Source organism: Peromyscus leucopus, chromosome 8a (assembly GCF_004664715.2).
Source record: "Peromyscus leucopus breed LL Stock chromosome 8a, UCI_PerLeu_2.1, whole genome shotgun sequence".
Taxonomy (NCBI): Eukaryota; Metazoa; Chordata; class Mammalia; order Rodentia; family Cricetidae; genus Peromyscus; species Peromyscus leucopus.
In genome coordinates this window covers 41,876,190-41,895,665 of record NC_051085.1, presented here as the reverse complement: position 1 = coordinate 41,895,665, position 19,476 = coordinate 41,876,190, and the positions used below count along the sequence as shown (strand labels likewise).

Here is a 19,476-nt window from a genome sequence, read left to right as displayed (position 1 = left end):
CAAAGATTTTATTTTTCACAGCAGCGTTTGACATTGCTTCTTCACACTCCTTTGCCATAGACAATATTTGGAGGTAGAATCAGTAAGGTTTATTAATGTGTTTGGATGTTGGGGGTGAGAGAATAAGTGGAATTCAAGATGCTTTCCAAACTGGAACCCTAAGAAAAGGAGTATGAATTCATAGTTCAGATAAGGCCTGGTGACTTAATAGTACTATTTTGAACAGGGAAAGTTGGAGACTTAAAGATGTCTTTGCAAAGGGTATGGAAAGTAATCCAATATGAGAATCTGGAGCTTAGGAGCAAGATCCAAGTCTGGAGGCACACTCGTTAAACACTCCCTTGGCAGATGTAAGTTCTTAACCATCATAAGACTGATGTGTCTGCTAGAGATTGCTGTCCATGTTTCCCTCCTCACCTGGACATCAGACTCCCTTGCAGCTATGATTAAGTACAGATCCCTGTTCCTAGATCCCTCTTGTCTCTTTCATTTGAAATTTTTTGTGATCCAATAGATAGGTAGATGGATAAGAAGGTAGATGGATAATAGATTGATATTTCTGTATACATTCAATGTACACACAGTATTTTTGAAAACTTATTATGCTTCCAGAATTGAGCTTGGTTGTGATGGTTGAGGCCAAGGCAGCCTCTGTGGTTATGAGACAAGGGCAAGAGAAGCATGAGGCTGGTTCTGATTTCTCTGATCTGATAATTTGGTTCTGAATGTCTTCCTCTAAGTATGATGAGGGGAAAATAATCCAGTTTGTGTAAACCACCACAGCTGGGTTTTTGTTACTTTTTGGCCATGTTGCAGCTTCAAACAACCCCCTAAAAGCATACTCAACTGCCAAGGCAAGCATGCTTGGAGACAAGGCCTGATGGGAAGTATATAGAGGCAAGGCTGTACCTCTGTGAAGTAAATTATGCTAACTATGAAAAAGAATTTGAGCTTCCAAGTTTGATCTCTCACTCTCTAACTCGTGATGTCTTCAGGCATGTTATACTACCCAAAACAACTCCTATGAAACATGCCCTTGGCCTGCAGAACTTTGAGTCAAAGAAACTTTTCCTGTTTATAAATGGCCCCATCTGATACTTTGTTATAGCAGCACAATATAAATTAAAACTGACTGGACACACATCTTATTAATATATAAATTTTAAATAAAATAAAATTAATCTCCTGGAGGAAGAGCAAATTAGATACACACTTCATTAACTCAGGCTGAACAAGTCAAATTCCATTAAAGTTTGAGTCTCTTAAAAATGTCCAACTCCTGAGGGCTAGAGACATGACTCAGCAGTTAAAAGTGCTTGTCGAGTTCCCAGAGAACCCAAGGTCCCAGCACCCATGTCAGGTGGCTTACAACTACCTGTAACTCCAGCTCCTGGGGTCCAATACCCTCTACTGGACTCTGAAGCCATTTGCACTTACACATGCACAGACCTACATACATACACACACACACACACACACACACACACACACACACACACACTATACAAAATAAATTAAAAAGTTTTTAAAATTTCCAACTGTTTGTATACATGCATTATATTTAAATTTTTAGCATTTCCAATAATTAGCATGATGGTTTACATCCAATTATGCCATTCTCATGTACTTTTTAATTTATTTTTGAGAGTGTATCACTCTTGCCTAGATTGGCCTCAAACCTATGGATTCTCCTGCATTGGTCTCTGGAGTAGCTGGGATTACAGGTGTGTACCAGAATGCCTTGGAATTCTCATCTACCTAAACATCTCTACTAACTCTGATAAAGTTATAATGAGTCTGTTCTAATATTGCTAATGAGCTATGTCAGGTTTTCATCTACCTCTCTGTCAAAATCACAACCCAAACACCAATTTTGCATTTTAGCTTCAGATCATGCATGAACTCTTCAAATACCTAATTCACTTAAACAAGCAAGGAAGGACACAGTGAAATTCCTCCTACAGTTAGCCTGAAAGTATCAGTAAATATGGATGTGGAGCTTTTCAACATCTCTGTGTTTAGTTCTACATGTCCCAGGACTTGGTGAGTCACTCACTCAACAAGGGAACAGACTTTGTACCCCAGGGGACTCAGGGGTGCTACGTTGCTGTTCATGAGCATGAGCACAGCATGGCTGGTACCTCAGGTCAGCTGAGGAGGGTACACAGGAATGAGATTAGTTCCCCAGAGCTGAGGAATGAGGATCCCAAGCCTTGTTTGGGGTTATTATGGCACAGACAAGGGGTTTCCAGTCTGTACACTTCAGGAGGATGCCACTTTAGAGCCCATGCTCCAAACTGGAAGTTCTACCTGGCTTATGTCTCTTCCTGCATGGCTTCCTCGGCTCCAGCTCTCTGCAGACACTGCGCCAATGTTTCCGTGTTGCCTTAAAGCCACTCCAATGCTGTTGCATTTGATGCTGACCCACAGTTCTCAACTCACAACACATGCCAGCCCCCTGCATGTGCCTTTTTAGGAACGCTCCAGAATGGGATTAGAGCATTTCACATTCCATCAGCACCACTCTGTTTGACTTGGCCGCCCTGCTGCTTGGACACTGTTCCCTCCCGAGTCCCCTCCTGAGTCTCCCCAGCACGTTCTCCACACCAGCTGAGACCACCCAGAAGGGTGTTGGCTGCTCTCTCCACTCTGCTTTGTTTTAGTGGGGGAGGTGGGGACACCATGGAGGCAGAGCTGGTGCCACTTTGGTTCTAATATCTCGCTGTTTGTACTTCTGTGCAGATTGGCAATATTATATTTCATAATTCTATTTCACCCAAATAATAAGGGGATACTCTGTAGGTAGCTGGAAAATTGCCACTATATTTCTTGTCCCTCTCAGGCAAAATATCCACGGATAACCCTATTTCTTCCAGTTAGAAGTACTCCTTAAAAAATTTAAAATACTTTAAAAACAGTTTATTTGAATGCTCTTCAAGAACTCAGCTCTTTGGAGACATCAGTTGGTGAAGCATCTCTCTGATGATCAGTCATCCCTCTTTGTCCGTGTGGCTGAAGATGGAGTACATGTTGGTGTTGGGGCATGTGCAATATCCATTTCCCCCCAATTTCACTCATCAGAGAAAGCACTTTTCCTCCAAGAAGGAGGAACAAATAAGAAACAGGAAAGATTGTCTTCAGCACTCCTGAGATGGAAATTTAACCAAAACAACGTACATGGTCTATCTATCCTTGGAAGACGCTAGCAAGGTTTGCTCTATCCCACTTTCTCCATGTGTAAGTACCACATCCTCCTTCTTTGTCTTTGCAGGAAGTTGTATATGTGGTGCTTTGTCCATGTGTACTTTGTCATGTGTCACACGTGTACCTTCTATCAACACCCAAACCACAGAGCTCCCTAGCTAGTAACTACCACCATCACTACCACCATCCATCACCACCACCACCACCACCACCACCACCTCCACCTCCACCACCACCTCCACCACCACCTCCACCACCATCACTATGTCCTGAATTCCCCAAAAGACATCTGCCAAAGCCCTTCCCAGAGCTATATCTCTGTGCTTTTGTTGAACATGAGAAACCAGGGTATGTATCTTTAGGGATAATGATAGGAAAAATGACCAGCTAACTCCCTGTGATGATGTCTGCTTGAGGACCCCCCTCATTCCACTCCTGTGGAACCTTGACTTCCTTCATCCTCTCTGGTGGCTGTGTACTTGAACAGTCACACTGGGGACCCTCTTCCCTCCCCATCTCATGACCAGCTCCCCTGTGTGGGGGACAGGAGGGACCCTATAAAGGGGACAAGGTCCTTTTTGCACCTCAGTTTTACTCAGTAGAACAGATGGAAACACCACCAAAGAAACCTTTAAACTCCGTTTCCAGACCTTAGAAAAAGGTGACGTGTGTGGGTGTGCACTTATTTATACTATGACAACAAAGTATGTTTATTATTCTGATATTTGGAACTCAGAGAAACTTTGTCCAATACAACAATAAGATGTATAGCAATTGCTTCCCATTCCAACCCGAGAATCTACTAATACCACAGTAGCATTAAAAGAAACCTCATTTCAGCAAAACCCCAGGGACACATACTTGTCTCAAGCGAGGGGAGGGGAAGTACACGTAGAGAAAACTGAAGATATGTGAAGATGTTGGGAACTTCTAGATACATCAAAGGACCTCAAGGCTGAAGGTGTTGGCTCCTATAAGTCTAATTCTATTTCAGAGCAAAGAAAGTCCATCCTTCTCCCTGACATGAGGGGCACCAGCTTTCTTTCATCAATGATCCAGCTGAGGTGCAAAGAAGAAAAGGAGCAACAGCAGGAAGAAAAGGACAAAAAGAAGAGGCAAACGGGGGGGTGGGGTGGGGGGGGGAAGGAGAAGTAGGAGGAGGACAAGGAGGAGGAGGAGGAGGAGGAGGAGGAAAAGGAAGATGCTGTGGCAGAGACACAAAGTGGAGATAGACCAGCTGGATGGAGAACTGCCCAGACAAAAATATAAAGACATGTACATCAGGCCCCTGGGAGGGCCGATGGCTGTGGAGGGGTAATTGACTAGCTCTGGTAGGTCCAGCTGGATACCTGGGACCAGGGAAGTCCCAAAGAGTATTGCTGTTACCTGAAGAACAGGTAAGTGTGTTTCATTAGAGCAAGTAGGCAGAAGATGCTGTGTGAGGCAAATAGTGTCTCTGAAAAGCTGAAACTGCTCAGTGGTGGTTGCCAACTCCTTTTGTATAAACACTTTCACCATGGACAATTTTAAGCCACACTGGTTAAATAATTTGTTTTATAAGTCCAGAGTCTTTAACTACCAGGTTCTATGTGCTAGTATAAGCCAGCTCTGACACATGCAGCTCACTCATCATGTTCAGATAACTGCCAGCTAGATCATGGCATGCAGACATCCCTCCCTGGTTCTGTGAGTACCATAATTTAGGGACTTTAATGGTTATTCATTCAAGATTAGCAGAGTCTCCCTCCATGAAGTCCAGTGGCAGAATAGACCTCCATTCACAGTCTCAAAGCCACCAGAAAGCAGAGGACCGAAGGACCACTTGATTAGTCAACATTTAAACTAAAAACCATTGTAGAGGTAACTTGTGGAACTATAGTAAATTATCTAGTGTGACTTCTCTATATTAATTTTTTTAAGTAAATGAAAAAAAATCACCTATAATCTTGTAAAGGAGTTAAGGCGTGCATGCTTCTTGACCTCTTGCCCCACATGTTCACTAAAACAGCTCAACAAAAACAGTACTTACTGGATGGAAAGTTCTAGAGAGTGCAGAAAGATATGCCATGAGAAGCGCCTTCCCTGTGCACCGGTTTGCAAAGGAGACCTGACTCAGAAAGCTAGCGAAGCCAGCAGCCCCAGGAGGAGAGAAGCGAGCGTCATCCCAACAGAGGGTGGCTGATTATACTGTCACCATGATCTGGTCCAGAGCTTTCCTCCTGAGGTCAGGCACGGTGGCTTCTCTGCTGGGGTACCCCACAGGAAGCAGCACCAGCAGCTTCTCATGCGAGGGGCGGCCCAGGAGCACCCTCAGACGCGGGCCACAGTTTAGGGGCGTGGTAGTGACGGTCACCAGCCCCGCGTTCTGAAACGAGAGAGAACAAGCTAGCATTTTAATGTCGGGCAACACCCCAGCTCTTTCTCCAGCCTGGGGCCATTCTCGTCTTTTCTATTCCTGCTCATTTCCTTGGTCGCTGAAGTTGGGTGGCAAAGAGGCTGCCAGCTCAGGTAAAGCACGGTGGTGAACCTTGCCCGTGTTCCTCCACCTGCTGCCTCTCCAGACAAGCCTCAGGAAACATCTGGAAGAATAACATTTTATTTTCTCGTGATGCTTGGGCAATAGGAACGGTTATTTTATGGAAACAATCTTGAAGAAGGGAACTATCCTTACAGAATGATAAAGATAAGCTAGGATCTGGTCTGTACCTTGTATCTGACTGCAAGAGCAATGGCAGTCCAATAGTCCACGGCCTAAGTCCACTATAATTTTCCTGACAGATGTTCTTTTCGGAATTCCAGTTACCCATCTGACTATAATTTGTTATTAATAGTCATCATAGTTAACATCTGAACCCATATATGTATAAGGCTCTGGAGTGAATTACTACGGGCTCTCCTGAGGCCTTATACACATCATCGCATAGCTTCATCCATAAAAAGCATGTAATGCCTAGGGAGATCACCCCATCACTGAAGAACGTGCCTTGCGAGCATGAGGGCCTGGGCTCAACCTCACAGAACCCCTAAAATAATCAAAACCAAGGCATGGTGACAGATCCTGGATAATCAGAGGCATACACATCTGTACAAACGTACAGTGCTCTCTAGGCCCCTCCCCAGCTGGTCCTCCTCCTACCCATGCTTCCCCAGTCACCTGGCCTCCTTGAAGCCTCAGCCAGGGGGAAGGCCGGGAGCTGTCCCTGGCTTCATGCGTGGCCACCCCATCCCATCGAGTGGCTGTGCTGGGAATCAGGTTCCAGGAACAGTCTCTCTCTGCTCTCAGTCATAAACTACCTTGGAATTCTCGGAAACCAGAAAGTAACAGGCTCAACTGGAAAGCTCGAATGGCCAGCCCTTTTCAGAGGCCAAGGGCACTGTGGGAAGGGGGCTGACACCAGGCTCCCTGTGCTTCTCCTAAAGCCTAAATCCACTGCAGTGCCCTATGCTCTGACACTGGCCCAAGACACCTTCATTTATCTGCCTAGAGTGTCGTGAGGGAAAGCAATAGCCAGGCTCTCCAGGATGGTTTGAGAAGCACCAACAGCCATACGTTGTAAGGTGTTAGACACAAGCCACGTCTTTCTAGGACATGACGAGGAACCTCATCTACACACATATATGGAATTGACCCTTCCTTCAAAGCAGGACCATTCTCTCCTACAATATTTTGTGTTGCATTAATTTGTATGTTTAGCATCTCTCCGTCATCCCTCCCCTGAATCCCAAGTCTCCATCAGATGAACTGTTTATGAGCTGTCTAATCCCGTGTTTCCCAAAGACGGCACAGGGTCTAAGAGGCAGAACTCAGCTCTGCTCCATTTCACTCTTGCATTGCTCTGGTGCCTCTGCAGAAAAGCAGTTTGGAAGCACATGGCCCTCTTTCTGACGCAACAGAGCACAGTAAACCTCTCCAGGAAGGAGCGAAGAGTCTGGTGGCTGTTTCGTCATCCCACCAGCCTAGAAAAGGGGCAGTACGTATTTGAGGGGAGTGAATCTCTGAGACTTTCGGACTCTGGCTTTCTTCTCGTATGACTGCTCCAACCCCCAAGATGCATGCTATCTATGGAAGACAGCAAACACAACAGCTTTTCCGACCCTGAGATACTACAAGTAAATTTCCAGGGAGAACCCTGATACCCACCAACCCAGGTTTCCAGCATTTGTTGTCAATCAGTTACCTTTCCTAGAAACTCAACTTTAGATGAACAATTCTCAAAGGACCCCTAATAGGAAACTTGGCTGAAACATGGAACTAAAGCAGTGGTTCTCAACCTGTGGGTCGTGACCCCTCCCAACCATTGGAAAACACTGATATTTACATTATGATTCATAACAGTAGCAAAATTACAGCTATGAAGTAGCAACAAAAAGAATTTTATGGTTGGGGGGCAGTACACCATGAGGAACTGTGTTAAAGGGTCGCTGCGTTGGGAAGGTTGAGAACCACTGTGCTAATGCCACTCTTGGTCCGCGTCTTCCTTGTCTCCCTCAGGCCTGCAGGTGGGTGACATACCTGGAGTGCAGTCAGCAGGATGCCACAGGCAATGGACACGCTGATCTCATTGTAGTAGTGGACCTTTTTCTTCCCATTTGCAGCAAAACCGTGGACTTGTTTGAAGACGAGAATCAGCACCGGGGCGGTGTCCAGGTACTCCTTAATCCAGTTGGTTCTGGAGGGATGGGGGAGAGAGAATACCTGGGAGAGTATTTCCTCTGAATTTTTGGCTTTTTTCCCCCTCCCTTTTTAAAAACTACCTTAGCTTATCTACAATTGTTAAATTCACATTTACTTGTCTTTTCTATTTAAACTGAAAAAGACTGGATTTTTTATTTTGTTTTTGCCACATATATCTTTTTTTATAAGGCAAATGAAGTTGATAAACATATATTAGTGTTGCCCAGCATGGCAAAGCATGCAAAATGTTGAAAGAGACAAAGCTCCTATAGCCTCAGATCACCAAGCTGATCCTCAGCAGAGTGAAGCTTGCTGAGCGCTACTAAAGAATTAGATAGGCCAGGCGGCAGTGGCGCACGCCTTTAATCCCAGCACTCATTCGGGAGGCAGAACCAGGAGGATCTCTGTGAGTTCGAGGCCAGCCTGGTCTACAGATCAAGATCTAGGACAGGCATCAAAACTAAGCAGAGAAACCCTGTCTCGAAAAACAAACAAACAACAAAAAAGAATTAGATAATAAGCGTGTTGGAGCACTCTGAAAACAAAGTGCTGATGCTGAAAAGAACATTGGAGGCCACAAAAAAGGACTTCAGTTGGTCCATGAAGATGAGGAAGGAGATTTGCAGAAAGGGCTTCAGGAAGAATGAATGGATGCATACAGCCAGTAAGGAAAGAGGATGTCTGGCAGGCCAAGAATCTTCCTGAAACCTGCAGGATGGAGGGCATCCCAGGACATGGGTGGGCTGGTGTGTACACGCAGATTCTGCAGGGTACTGGCCCTCATTTGGTAGGTGATGGAGGGTTTACCCCACGCATCATGTGATCAGATCCACTTCAGAAACATGGGCTGTGTGAGTGAGAATGATATCACCAAACGTGACATTTGAAATACCAACAACGAAGTCAGCCTAGAGGGAGGGGAACCATAGGCTTGGCCGTGGCCGTGGCCCAGGCAGGAGGGTAGTCAAAGGAGGGCCAGGCTGGGGAGGACTGACTGGGGAGGTAAGGGTTACAGAACCAGGAGTGGAGGAGATGGCAGCGGTGGCAACCAGAACTGACAGATGTCAGGACAGGAAGGGACCCTAGCTGTGGGACGAGACGGTGCCTTCTGAGGGAGCCGGTGGCCATTCATGTGCCTATCAATGATAGCTTGAAAACTTTGTTTTCCAACTCCAAATGTATCTTCCTGGATTTCATTACCCTGCCCCCTACATCTGTGCTGAAACTTCCTTCTAGAACAGAAACTGAAAGGAGAGCTATAGGCCCTTAGAACCATCTAGTCTAAACCGCTTCCCTATCCCCACGGGATAGTACATGTAACTAATTATCAAGAGGTGGTTACTGTTCATTTTATGGTTTAGCCTAGCTAGGCTTCACCGACTGAAGACACACGAGATATGTATATTCCTCTGCTGACCTCAAGCCATCGCTTTCAAGGATCTTCTCCCCCATTCAGCCAGCTTAGCCCCATTCGTTAGTACTTTTCCCACCTCACAAAGAGGGAGAATGTGAATCGGTTAGGTCAACTCTGGAGCCAGGGGAGCTGGCTACATTCTCACTGCTGCTTCCTCGTGTGTAAAGCCTGCTCCTGGGCTCCCATCTTCCATGGTCATGGTGGGGGTGAAGGAGGCTAATATCGGAAAGTGGCTTTTACTAATACGAGAGTCACGCTTTGAAATCACAGAACTGCCGACATCAGAGGATCCCTTCTAATCACTGTCTGGACTCTCAGATTTCTGGCATTCAGCAGTCACCGATGACACATGCTGCCCTCAGGCCATGAGCAGACCCAGCAGTTGTCCTCTGTGTGCACAGAGGGAGCTGAATGCTGCCAAGAGGTTGTGTCTGTGCCCCAGGCTGCATTCAGCTATGTAAATGGTACTGTGTTTTTGACATTTTCATGATTTAAGATTCTGATCATATTTATAATGATTAAATTTAACTTTAAAAGTATTTATTTTTATTATGTGGGTATGAGTGCATGTATGTATGTATACCATGTGCATACCTGACCTAGGGCCCAGAGAAGCTGAAAGAGGACACTGGATCCCTTGGTACCAGAGTTACAGACACTGTGAGCTGCCATGTGGGTGCTGAGGACCAAACTCAGGTCCTCTGTAAGAGCAGCAAGCTAGAACTGGGTTGGCAGCCAACAAGTCTCAGTCATCCTCCTGTCTCTGCCCTCCACTTCACATAACACTGGAGTGGCAGGTGTACTCAGCCATTCCTAGCTTTTTTAAGAACATTGTTTATATTATTATTTAAATGATACGTGTGTGTGTGTGTGTGTGTCTATATATGTGTCCTTTCTCTAGACCTGTTTAAATTTCAAAAGTGTATAAAATAATTATAGAGTAGTAAAGATAAATAATACAAAATTTTAAAAAGATTTGAAGATGATTAAGCAGCTTGTCTATATCCTAAGGCAATAATCGGATCATTCAAAAATATTTTTGTATTTACTTGGCCTAAGCATACCTTATCAACTATTTAGTCTCGGTTAATTCAACTTTATACTGATTCATTAAGATGTGTAAGAGCCAATAAAAAGCTGTCAAGTGCAAGAACTCCTGAAAGGAGAGTTGGCATTTTCAGGTCTGGGTAGAAGACCCCAAGCCTGGAATGGTCAAGTTTGAAAGGTAAGTTGGACCCACAATACATACTGAAAATACCAGCTATGGGCTTCAAAGGCAGCTGAAAAGGATGGCTGGATACATTGTCCATTTGCTGTTCAGTGTGTGTGTGTGTGTGTGTGTGTGTGTGTGTGTGTGTGCGTGCGCACGCGTGCACACACGCGCGCGCGCCTGTGGCACATATGTATGTGGTATATGCACGTGTATGAGGTGTGTACTGGTCACATGCCCATGTACACATGTGGTGATAAGAGGGGGATATCAAGCCACCTGCTCTATTGCCGCCCCATCTTATTCCCCAGAGACAGTATCTCTCACTGAAGCTAGAGCTGGGTTGGCAGCCAACAAGTCTCAGTCATCCTCCTGTCTCTGCCTTCCACCTCACATAACACTGGAGAGGCAGGTGTACTCAGCCATTCCTAGCTTTTTTAAGAACATTGTTTATATTATTATTTAAATGATATGTGTGTGTCTGTATATGTGTCTGTGTGAGTATATGTCTGTGCATGTGTGTCTCTATCATTGGTGAAGCAACTCTATAACTTAATTGTATGTATTCTGAAGAGGTATTTGATTGGTATTATGAATCTATTATCAAAAAAGTCTATAAAATGAGAAGAAAAGTAAACTAATAAAGTGCTGAGTGGTAGCTATTCTAGATATATGGAAGATGTGTGTGAGAACAATGGGCACAGATGAGAGAATAATTCTGCCTCGGTGACGGGAAGCAAGAGGGGCGACGACTCCTGAAGGTACGGTGTCCAGCTAGTCTAGTATTTCACCCAATGCAGAGGAGCTCAAAATGACTTTTACTCATCCATTTCTTCCCGTGAATACACAATAAGAGTTAGAGGTTCATTGTTATTACCCCACACTTATCTGGGAGCACGGTATGAAGGTATGCACTCCATAATACATTTGTTCCGATACAGTATAAACATCATAGAGAAAATTGTCCTCTCGAGATGATAGCAGGGGCCAAGAGATCTCTGTCTCCTTGTTCTTGCTCTCATTCCTGGTCTAGAAGTCCCACCCCGGCTCCAAGCTTATGGTCCCCCCATTCTCCTCAGTCCCCTGTCACTGAGGTATCAGGTGATAGAACTTGTCACAGTAGGCCCACCTCGGGGAGACAGATGTACCAGGTCTTGCTGCACTCCAAGAGCTGAGCACTTGGGCTTGCCTCCTTTAGGGCCTTCTGAGAGGTGAGGGCCAGTACCCACCCACCTTGCCCCCTGTCACCCTGATTTCTACTCCGTTTTCTTTTACAGGGAGGAGCCCACAGCCCTAACGTCTATTTGATGGCACAGATCTATTAAGCTTGCCCTTAAAGCAAAACACGGTTTTCTTCCTTCAAGATTTTTTTTTTGTGATATATATTTTTTATTTTACAATACCATTCAGTTCTACATATCAGCCATGGGTTCCCCTATTCTCCCCCCTCCCACCCCCTCCCCTTACCCCTAGTCCACGCCCCCCATTCCCACCTCCTCCAGGACAAGTCCTCCCCCGAGGACTGTGATCAACCTGATAGACTCAGTCCAGGGAGGTCCAGTCCCCTCCTCCCAGACTAAGCCAAGTGTCCCGGCATAAGCTCCAGGTTTCAAACAGCCAACTCATGCAATGAGCACAGGACTCGGTCCCACTGCCTAGATGCCTCCTGTGGCATATAATAAATTTCAGTTTTACTCAACTATTGAAAAAAAAATAGCCAAATGAATGGAAACACATGAACTATGAACCAAAGGCTGAGGGGCCCCCAGCTGGATCAGGCCTTCTGAATAGGTGAGACAGTTGATTGGCTTGATCAGTTTGGGAGGCATCTTCCTTCAAGATTTTAAAAAGCATGTCACAATCTTATTTTCCAGATGAGTGGAAAGTGAAGTAATTGTTAAGTTTCAGCAAAGAAGTGATTTCTGGGCTAGAGAAATGGCTGAACAGTTAAGAGCTCTTTCTGCTAATCCAGGGGACCAAAGTTCATGTTCCAGCAGCCACATCAGGCAGCTTTGAAGCTCCTGTAACTGCAGCTCCAGGGGATCCTATACCTCTGACTTCTGTGAGAACCTGCACATATATACCCCCTCCCCCCCCACATACACACACATAATCATAATTTTAAAATATAAAATAAATCTTTAACCATTTTAAAATAATGAAGAGAAACAATTATTTGGGTCAGAGCCTTTGCAGAGGCCAGGTCTGACTTTGCATAACCATTTTAAAATAAAGGGAAGAAACAATACATGCAACATGCAGGCTGTGTGCATGTACTCAAATGCCACACTGAGCCATATTAATATAAAGTTAATACATCATCAAAATAAGATAATTAATAAAAATAATTTAAACCCCACAAACCCAGGTCCCCCAGTGGTAATTCTATACTCTGTCAAACCAAGCATCCCTAGTTACACCAGTTCTGTACCTCAGTTTCTTCAGGTCCGTGACCCATCGCTCTCCCATCCTCTTCATGTAATTTATCTCTTCCTCCTCCTCGATGATCTCTCGGATCTTGTGCTTCACGTCTGGGTCCTTCACCACCACAAAGGTCCAGGGCTCAGTGTGGGCCCCACTTGGAGCGGTTCCTATTGCCCATTAAATTAAAATCAACGTAAGACTGAAAAGAAGTGGAAAACTGTTCATTAAGAGGAAATACAATCGCAGTGTTGCGATGTGGGCCTGTAATCCCATCCAGCACTTGGGAGGCTGAGTCAGGAAGATCACAAGTTCAAGTAAGACCTTGTGTCAAAAAGCTGTAGAACAGTGATTCTCAACCTGTGGGTTGGGGGCGTGTCACATATCAGATATCCTGCATGTCAGGTATCTGTCTACATTATGATTCATAACTAGCAAAATTGCAGTTATGAATAGCAATGAAAATGATTTTATGGTTGGGGGTCACCACAACATGAGGAATTGTATTAAAGGGTCACAGCATTAGGAAGGTTGAGAACCACTGCTATGGAATGAGGAAGAAGAGCAGGCAGAGGAAGAGGAGAAGGGAAATTTATCTTAATTTAAACACACACACACACACACTCACTCACTCACTCACTCACTGGGTAGAGGTTAATGATTGTTGCCACTTAGGTAAAGGATACAACTATCTAAGGCATTTGTATTCTCTGCAGAAACAAAATATTCTTGATGCCTTTTGGATTAGAGACGGATCTCAGTGGATATGTAACAAGCAGCCCACTCGAACTTAAATGTGGCTTAGATGGGAGGAGACATCAGCAAAGCCAGTCACAGAAGAGTGTGCAGCATCATAGTTCTTAGTTTTCTCTCTCAGTGGAAACGTGAATTTACATTTAAAGTGAATTTATCTTGCTTCGGTTTCCTTTAGAAATCCCCAGAAGGAAACCACACTATGTTGCTAGCTCAGCCAATCACTGCACTAGAATGTCCCGAAGTTTGTTTCCTGGAAGATAAACATACAAATGTGACTTGTGTGTGGAGGGAGGGGCCTGTTTCAAAGAGGAGAGAGATGTTTCTCCTGCGATGTTATACTAACCTATTCAGGATTTTCAGTTTTAAATGAAAGTTCATATAATGTATTGACTTCGGAAGTTTTAAACTGTCGCCACATCTGTTTTACAAACAAACAAATAAATAAATAAAGAAGAGTCAAAATGTGGCAAGTGAAAACCCACATGTTTCTGGCTGTCACTGACAGTGAGAAAGCCTTCATCAATGAACACACCACTCCTGCTCTGTCCTCAAGTTTGGACCTCAGTGCTCTTCCAAGATGTCACAGCATCTGGGGAGCTGACATCCTCCAAGCCTCGACATGCACATTACCAACCTGCTGCTTTGATGACGTTATCGATGACTTCCATAGGGACTGGCTCACTGCTGATAAACCTGACCGAGCGTCTCTTATTGAGGAGTTCATAGAATTCCTGAGATCTTGTCTTCATTTCCTGCTCTGGGTACCGGGTGTGAGAGAACGGGATGTGCTCCACACTCTCCTCGGATTCTTGCCATTCATCAGCATCTGCAGAGAAGAGACAGAAGCCCAGCAAATTCGGCTACCTCCCTAGACATAAGGTCACTCGGGAATAAAGTTCCAGAAAAGTCTACATGGTTATATGATGGCAAAACAATCAACCGAGTTTTTAAAAAGGAGAGAAAAAAAAAAAGATCTATAGAATTTTGACCACTGATCATGGCCATCCTTCAAATTCTAGACCTGTTATAAATCAAAGTAAAGGAGATTTTTGCCTACAAAAAAATAACAAATGGAAGTCTCTGTTAGGTGGCAGAGTAGGTTATTTTGATACAATCTCCCATTAGGGTCACCAAAGAAGGTGGCTTTTGTCTTTGTTGAAGCATTAGGCTGACAACATATAAGAAATTCCCACGCCAAAAACAAAGGGAAAATATGCATCTAGAGAGGTGTGGGCAGAGGCATCTTTCCTGCTTGATCTGCCAATTCCTACAGGTCTGGTTTCCATTTTCTGATCCTCGAGCATGAAGAACGACCAAAACCAAAGCCCACGGTGCACAGACCGTTGGAAGCTGGATCAGTCCTGACCCTCAGTTACATCCTTTGGGAAAGTCTGGATTGCAAAGAAGTCATCTTTCAGGGGCCTGTGACGTTTTTGCTGTGCCCTTCCTCTAACACCCCAGTTGTCTGACAGAAGCAAACGACAATATATAAAGAATTTTAGGAAAAATTCACAGGAATTCACCAATGCCATTCGGCACACAGTGGCGGGAGAGATAGAATATCTTGAGCAAAAATTAGTAAAGTCAGTGTTTGACACTAAAGTCATGTGTCCCAGTGCACCAAGAAGTCACAGGCTCAAAAGAGCAAACAGCTATGACACTATGCTTAGAGAAGGAAGTGAGGTATATAAATCTCTAGAGTATTTCTGAAGGAAGAATAAAAGTGGCATAGCAGAGATGAAAAATAGAACTTCTGAAAAATATTAGATTTAGATTAAACTGCCTAAGTAAAAGATAAGTGGATGATTAGTCAGAAAAAAACCATCTAGGACAAAGAGCAAAAGACAAAAAACACAGAAGAAAGATCAAGAAAAACCAGAGCCACTTCATTTAGGACCATGAAGAAAAGCAAAGAAAGAAATGAGTTTCGGAGTTATTGTGGCTTCGGTAGGGTGGGAAAAAAACAGAGAGGAGAGAATACCAAAAGGCAGGCCCACGAAGTGTATCTAAAGGCCTTTAGGGTTCAGTCTCATGGGCCTGCATGTTAGGAGGAGAGAACCAACTCCTCAGTTTGTCTTCTGACTTACATACATGCATGACATGGCATGCACATGCCTGTGTGTGCACATGTGCGTGTGCGTGTATACACACACAGGCACACACACACACACTCACAGGCACACACAGTCAGTAGCAAAATTACAGTTATGAATTTAATTTTATGGTTGGGGGTTCACCAAAACCTGAGGAACTGTATTAAAGGGTCACAGCATTAGGAAGGTTGAGAACCACTGAGTCAGAAGGAAATAGTTGTGAGAGTCATCACAAATACCTAGCTATTAATCATCACACACATATACCTAGCTAGCAATCATCAAATATGCCTAGCTATCAATCAGTTCTAAACAAACCTGAGCCTTGCCAGGAGTTCATACTACACACCTTCCTCAACAGTAACACTTTCCAATCACGTAAAGTTGATTTGGAAAACCCTGTGGTGTGAGGAAGCTGTCCAGGAGCAGATGTGTGGAATGCTCCCTTGATTGTTCGAATGACGTTACCAACCCTTAAGACCCAGCGGTCATATTTGCCCAAGCTATAGGCAGCCCAGGAGCACAGCTGGCCTCCAAGACCAGCGTAGCTCTCCAGATGTTGCACCGTGAAGCGAGGAGCTGCGCGAGGCTTCCCAATGCTAGCTGTTGTCTCTGACCAAGGCAAACAGAGACCTCATCACAAGTGGTGGGATTGTCTTGAGTGACGCTCCCAGGCTGTGCACTGTGGGGCCACACATCCTGCAGCCTCCTCTGGGGCAGAAGGTCCCCAGTCTGTCGGTGGAATGGGGACCGAGACAGCACAGAGGGTCTAACCTAGGAGCTCAGCAAACTCCTGCAGAGACCTCAGTGGAGAGCTTGCTGGGACCTCTAAATAACAAACAGTGCCTCTTCTCTCTGCTCTTGAACTCCTGACTGCTCCCAGGAATGCGGCCTTGGAAGAGAAAAAAAAAAATCTCTGAAACTCTGTTTTCACATCTCCTTTGCTGGGAGCACTACCCAGCAAACAGCTCTACACCTGGATCCTGGAAACAGACTGCCAGAGGCCTACCTGCCTAGGTGAGTGGTACCCTCCTAGAGCCTCAGTCCCCCATGATGGGGGATAACGGTAACGCCTACCTCGTTGTAGTACCACGAAAATGAAGTGGCCTGCTCCACCTATGACATGGCACCAGCTGGCTCCACTATGCTATGTGAGAGTGTGCTGTGGTCCCCAAGTCTCTTTGCTCATGGCATCTTTCGGCAGTACATCTCTCTACCATATTCCTCTCACCTTTGGGTGTCTCCCGAGTTCTGCCTTCAGTCTTCTTTCCCACAGGACCCACTTGGTGAAGTCGTAAGTTCTTCAATCTCTGAGTGCCACCTCAAACTGGCTAGAATCTCTCACCTAACATCGTGAATGTCTTAAATCCAGCACATCTTCGCATCGCCCCCTAAACTGGATCCTCCTCCCTCATCCATTGATGGCAGAGTGTGAACCACTCACTCTGTCTTCTACAATATTTAAAACCTGATGCTCTTCACTGTAACTTGGGCATCCATGACCCTCCCACCATCCCACCATTCTTCACCAAAGCTTAAAGCAGGCATTTGTGTTAAAGGAAGGGCTTCCCGAATGGGTCCAGACGGTTCCCTCTTTACATTGTCTGACTTAGAAGTTTTGAACTTTACAATGTCACAAAAAACACAACCATCCAACCATCCCGTGCTTCACTTTCAGTGGAGCATTTGACAAACCTCCTGAGACTCAGTGTTTGATTGTGAGGTAGATGCTGTATTAGATGGCTTGCCTCACTCTAAGCTTTCTGAGCATGCTCACTGGTGGCTGGCTGAGCTGTGGAGTTTGGCAGGCAAGGTGTATCAAGTGCATTTTCAATTCCCAGTATTCTTAACTTGCCACAGGCTTCTCAGGATGTAACACCATTGCACAATGATGCATGTCTCTCCCTCACCTGCCCATCCTCCCATCTTCTTGGAATCTCTCCCAAGCATTAGACCATAGGTGTAGGCTTCTACTCCTCCTCTGACATACCTCTTCCCTGCTGCTCACCCCTGTTCACCCCCCAGGTCAGTGTTGTCCTTTTCCAAAGCCCCAACAGGCCCCTAGGCCATCCCTAAACAGTTTCATAGTGTTTGCCACTTGCCTGGTGTTATCTTGTTCTCTGATGGACTTTTATCTTACTGAGCATGGAGGCTGCTCTTGTCTCTAACCCCTAGGGCCTGGCACAATAAAAAGCAGCTAGTCCCTAGACATGCCACTTTCTCAGTTTCAACATTCCCAATCAAAACCTGGCCAGGCTCACTGCCACTCTATACAATTCCCCCACCCCACTCCAGAGAGAGACTGTGTTCACCAGAGGAGGATCTGAGCTGGGAGAGACCTAGGCCCCCATGGCTTTGGACTGAGCAGGGGCTGGTACCACCGAGTGACCTGAGAGAGGACCCATCTTTGTGACACCCCGTTCTGCTTTCACAGCAGGAGTGAGGTCTGACTGCATGGCTTGCTTTCTGTAGCCCTGGCATCAATTTACACGTCACACACAGGGTGAAGCCCTGGTGCTGCAATGGGCTGTTACCTTCTTCCACTTGAAGGAGGTCAGTACTGTCTTTCAAGTCTTCATCCACCCAGGGGCGAGCTCCAGCCGCCCCCTTCTCTCTCTCCAGGCCTCTATCGGCATTTTTAAAGACCCATACCACCAAGATGCAGACAACCGCCACCAACACTGGAGTGAGGAGAAACATGGTCCGAAGTCTGACCCGGAAGGTCGGCACACTCCCACACTGGCATTTATACAAACAGAGATGGAAGCAGGGAATGCTGGGATTGGAAGCAAGAAGAGGGAGGTGTGCCAGGAGAGGAGCAAAGTACACACTCTCAAGCTCCGAGAGGACTTTGCAAAGGAGCAAAGGTCACAGTCTTGCGCATGTGAGTTTGGTCCTGCTCCAATCCATGCATTTTTAAAGAAATTGTGCACTTGCTCAATATAGTCTCAGATGTTAATCACCATGGGATACATTAAGCACTGTAATGTGCTAGATCTTGCTGGTAGTGGTTAAAAAGGCACTTAGCCCTTCTCCTGTTTAATTGTTCTCTGAGAGTGTCTTCAATCTGCCTGAAGCCAGAAGTGCCCAGAGAGTTCACTTTTAAAAGAATGGATTTATAAATATAGATTCTGATGTCCTGAAAGAAAGTGTCCAGAATGAGGCTGTCCAAGTGCATTTCAACTGCATATATTTGAGGCACTGCCCTGAGGTTGTATTATTATTATTTTTTTAACAGCACCCATGCCAACATATGCAACAGAGAAGGAAGGCTCATGTTTTACATTAGAGAAAAGAATTTAATCTGGAAAAAGTGATGCAAAAAGTTAACAATGACTATCTCTAAACTTGAAGGTGTTTTTTGTTTGATAGTTTTTGTTTTGGTCTTAGTTTTTAAACTTTGCCTGTGTCTTTACTGTTCAGGTTGCCATAACAAAAATATTACTGACTTAAATCACAAAGCATGTGTCTCACAGTTCTAGAGGTTGGGAAGTCCAAGCCCCATATCCCAGAGTGATTTGTTCTTCCTGGCTTGTATATGATTGACTTCTCCCATTGTCCTTATAACTGGGATGGGGGGGAAGAGAGAGAGAGAGAGAGAGAGAGAGAGAGAGAGAGAGAGAGAGAGAGAGAGAACTGTTCCTCACTGAAAGCTTACCATGTGGTTCCCACAAACTCCACATACTAAAATCACAGATGCTTC

General features: G+C 45.1%; 1 protein-coding gene across 1 annotated transcript; it reads right to left on the bottom strand.

Annotated features, from left to right (window-relative positions):
- Positions 1 to 4,334: 4,334 nt before the first annotated feature.
- Iyd (iodotyrosine deiodinase) lies at positions 4,335 to 18,517 on the bottom strand. Its single transcript, XM_028858205.2, has 5 exons — positions 18,308 to 18,517; positions 14,315 to 14,506; positions 12,935 to 13,094; positions 7,718 to 7,874; positions 4,335 to 5,569 (listed from the first exon to the last, which is right to left on the bottom strand). The coding sequence occupies exons 1-5, from the start codon at positions 18,471 to 18,473 to the stop codon at positions 5,387 to 5,389; spliced, it is 858 nt and encodes a 285-aa protein (XP_028714038.1). The 5' UTR covers positions 18,474 to 18,517; the 3' UTR covers positions 4,335 to 5,386.
- Between the last annotated feature and the right edge of the window lie 959 nt (positions 18,518 to 19,476).

What these genes read in the sequence shown, in the direction of transcription:
- Iyd (XM_028858205.2), bottom strand. Translation starts at nt 18,473, where the DNA reads ATGTTTCTCCTCACTCCAGTGTTGGTGGCGGTTGTCTGCATCTTGGTG. An exon ending in CCTCCTTCAAGTGGAAGAAG is followed by an intron (nt 14,507 to 18,307) that starts GTAACAGCCCAT and finishes TCTTCTCTGCAG; the next exon opens with ATGCTGATGAATGGCAAGAA. An exon ending in TAACGTCATCAAAGCAGCAG is followed by an intron (nt 13,095 to 14,314) that starts GTTGGTAATGTG and finishes AATGGGCAATAG; the next exon opens with GAACCGCTCCAAGTGGGGCC.